Source organism: Myotis lucifugus, unplaced genomic scaffold (genome assembly GCF_000147115.1).
Source record: "Myotis lucifugus unplaced genomic scaffold, Myoluc2.0 scaffold_90, whole genome shotgun sequence".
In the NCBI taxonomy this organism is placed as follows: Eukaryota; Metazoa; Chordata; class Mammalia; order Chiroptera; family Vespertilionidae; genus Myotis; species Myotis lucifugus.
Genome location: NW_005871138.1, coordinates 1461555 through 1465045, shown reverse-complemented (window position 1 = coordinate 1465045; position 3491 = coordinate 1461555). Strand labels below are relative to the sequence as shown.

The 3491-nt window shown below is 53.6% G+C and overlaps 1 protein-coding gene across 1 annotated transcript in view; it reads right to left on the bottom strand.

Annotated features, from left to right (window-relative positions):
- Positions 1 to 3491, bottom strand: part of PREX1 (phosphatidylinositol-3,4,5-trisphosphate dependent Rac exchange factor 1) — a 104266-nt gene that overhangs the window by 40247 nt on the left and 60528 nt on the right. Inside the window, 1 exon segment of the mRNA XM_023756259.1 lies at positions 3321 to 3395. Within this exon segment, the coding sequence (XP_023612027.1) occupies positions 3321 to 3395 (75 nt within the window).

Genomic DNA, 3491 nt, shown 5'->3' with positions numbered 1-3491 from the left:
TCTGGCCTCCTGGTGCTCTCCCACGACACTTCAGGGACCCCCCTCGAGGCGTGGCACTAGCTCCTCCTCCCCCTGAATTGCCCTGCCCTGGTTTTCAGGTCTCAGTCCCTATGTCCCCTCCTCGAGGTAGCCCTTCCCTTCACTCCCCGGAAGGTAGTCCCCGGACCCCGTCAACCAATCCCCCTGACAAATTCTCATTCAGTGCCGCTGCTCTCATCCCCTTAGTCACATTTGTGCTGCGCTTGTCACAGCCTGAAAGTCACTCATCCCTACAGGGCGCCGCTCTCGGGGGGGGGGGGGGGGGGGGGGTTGGGATCAGCGCCATGCTCCCTGCCCCTGGGTTCCTCTCACTGCCTACCACATGCCAGGCGCTGCACAATCTCCTAATAAACAAATTTGGTTTAAGGTCTGTCTCCCACTAGAATGTCAGCTCCCGTGGGCAGCAATAGCGCCTGCCACGTTCACCCCACAGCCCCGCCCTGGAGCACAGTATCGAGCAATTGGTGGGCCACGAAAAATGTCTGAGGAATGAACTGGATGAAAGAATGGGAAACCCAGCTTGGACACGGACCCTGAAGTCACCTCTATCTGCCTTGGTTTCCGTGTCTCTAAAATGGGAGCAATCATCGTGTCCACTCAGAGCCTGTGAGGACTAAAGGACATGCTGCACGTGAGACTCTTGGCCTAATGCCTGGCGTGTAGCGAGCACTTGATAAATGTTAGCGATTCGTGCCCAGTTACTTCTCCGCAGGGAGAAATAGCTCAGAATGGAGGGAGCAGAGGCAAAGCAGGGTTGGAGAGGGAACACCGTGGGGGAACTTACAGAGCGCCTCAGGGGGCCCCTTTGCCCATGAATTCTGAAACCCATCACAATGCCTCAGGGTGCCTCTCACCACCTACCACAGGCCAGGCACTGCACCATCTCACTCTTAATATGTCTTTATGATTTCAGAGAGAGGCACAGAGAGAGGGATAGAAACATCCATGATGAGAATGCACATCCCCTACTGGGGATCCAGCCCACAACCCAGGCATGCGCCCTGACCGGGAATCGAACTGTGACCTCCTGGTTCATAGAGCGATGCTCAACCACTGGGCCATGCCGGTCAGGCTCACTTGGTCTTGATGGTAACCCAGAAGCAATCACTCTTATTAACCCCGTTTGATAAATGAAGAATTGAGGTTACACTGTGAAAATGGGATCCTTTCAGAGCCGGACCCTCCCTCAAACACTATGCTACAGGTAGGGAAACTGAGGCTCCAAAAGGTTAGTTACCCAGGGCTGCAGCCAAGGCTCCTGTCCTGCCACTGGTTACCCGGTTTCCTCAGCCGCTGCCTCGAGCCGCCAGCCTGGCCCTTTGTCTGCTCCCACCCTGGCCTCGGGCCCCCTGTACTGAAAATCCTGCCATGGTCAGCACACGCCATCTGCCTGACGGTGGGGGTCAGTGAGGAGGGCACTCAGGCACATTTCTGCTGAGCCAGCACAGGAGCTGGCAGATTTGTGCCCTCCCACCCCTGGCTCCCGGCCTGTCCCAGCTCTGTCCCGCCCCGGCCCACTGACCCCGGCCCTCCAGTTGATGACCACAGTCTGGGGTGCCCTGGAGCACAGGTAGCACAGCCCAAAAACAACCGAGCAGAGAGGTGAAGACAGTGAACTCCAGAGCCAGGGGCCCTTTGAAGCACTTTAAATGATCCACTCATAGAATCCTCAAAATAACCTAACGAGAAGGTACGGTTTTTTTTAGCTCCATTTTACAGGTGTGGAAACTGAGGCACAGAGAAGTTAAGTAGCTTGTCCAAGATCATTCAGCTAGGAAGGGGCAGAGGTGGGACTTGAACCCAGGTCAGGCTGGCTGTAAGTAAAACATGCTCTGGGCTGGCTTCATGGGATCCTAAGGATGGTGTAGCACAATGGTTAGATGTTCTCTGGTTCCCAAATGTGCAAATCTGGCTTTAAATCCAGACATTCCAGACCTTGGGTCCTACATCAGCGCAAACAGATTAAAATGCACCCACATCCTACATTAAATATGTTTTTGTGGCTTGTACCATATTTTAAAGGAATCTTCTAAACTTGCTTCTGAAGGTATTTGACGCCAAGAAAACCATTACTTTACAGATTTGCTGTGATTTTTAGGCAGCCATCAGGAATTTGTGTGACATGAGAAAATCCAGCCAGCACAGTGTTTCTGAACGGAATGGGGTTTTCATGAATGCTAAATGAAGGTTGACATAAAGCTGGAAATGTTTAAACATTTATCCACTTTGATTTTGCCGTCGTCTCCTCATCTTTGGAGCCAATGCGTTCTTTTTTACAGATTACGAATGAACGTTCTTGCAGGCTCCCTGAAAAGTTTGCAGAACGGAGGCACAAGTGGGTGAGACAGGCCTGTCCGAGTCCCCGTAGCTTTGCTGCTCCGAGGCTGTGTGCCCCAGACCAGGCACATGGCCTCTCTGGGCCGCCGCTCTCCCAGCTGTAAATGGGTTGGAGGACTCAGTGAGAGCATGCTCAGAGCCCAGGCAGTGCCTGGCGCAGAGGAAGTGCCCTGTGAACGGGAGCCATAAAGGACAAGAGACGGGCAGACAGGAGTGTCCGTGGAACAAACACCTTTGGGAAGTTGCCGCAAAATTGACGCACAGACTTGCCAAGCCTCGCCCAGCCCCTGCCCCCTGGGAACGTATGTGAAGGCAGTAACTTGGCAAGTTCCACATGGGAGGCTCCAGAACGGTGCCAGGATGAGACCGACCCGTCCCAATTTGCCCAGGACGGTCCCAGTTTTAAACCTGAAAGCCTTAAGGTGGCAGCAACCCAAGTGTCCACTGACTGAAGAATTGATAAATAAAATGTGGTCTATCTGTACAATGGAATGTTATTCAGTCTTAAAGAGAAAGCAAATGCTGGCGCATGCAGCAGCAGAATGGATGAACCTTGAGACTTTATGCTGAGTGAAATAAGCCAGACACAGAAAGACAACTGCTGTATGACTCCACATACTAGTAGGTAGGGTGCCTAGAGCAGTCAGACTCATAGAGAGAAAGTAGCAGGGTGTTGCCAGGGGCTGGGGCGGGAGGGATGGGGGTGAGTGTTCAATGGGTTCAGACTTTCAGTTCTGCAAGATGAAAGAGCTCTGGAGAGGGCTGCCGGGGAGGGCGGCAAGGCAGTGTGAATGCACCTAAAACCCCTGAACGGGTAGGATGGCAAGTGTTACGTGTATTCTACCACAAGTGAAAAAAAATTTAAAAATATAAAGTCCTCGAAGGACTACATCCCGTTAGCCTCTCAGTCCCGGGCAGAGCGCGACGGTGGTCACGGTCCTCACCTGAGCCAGCAGCCAGTCCACCAGCTTGCTCCCGGGCAGCACGGACTTGTACGTCTTCGGGTGGTAATCCCCGGTCTCTGTGGGAGAGGAGGGAGCACATCCCTGAGCACATGGGGGGGGACAGAGGCGGGAACAGACGCCGGTTTTCCTGCCCTAGTGCTCTGGACCCAG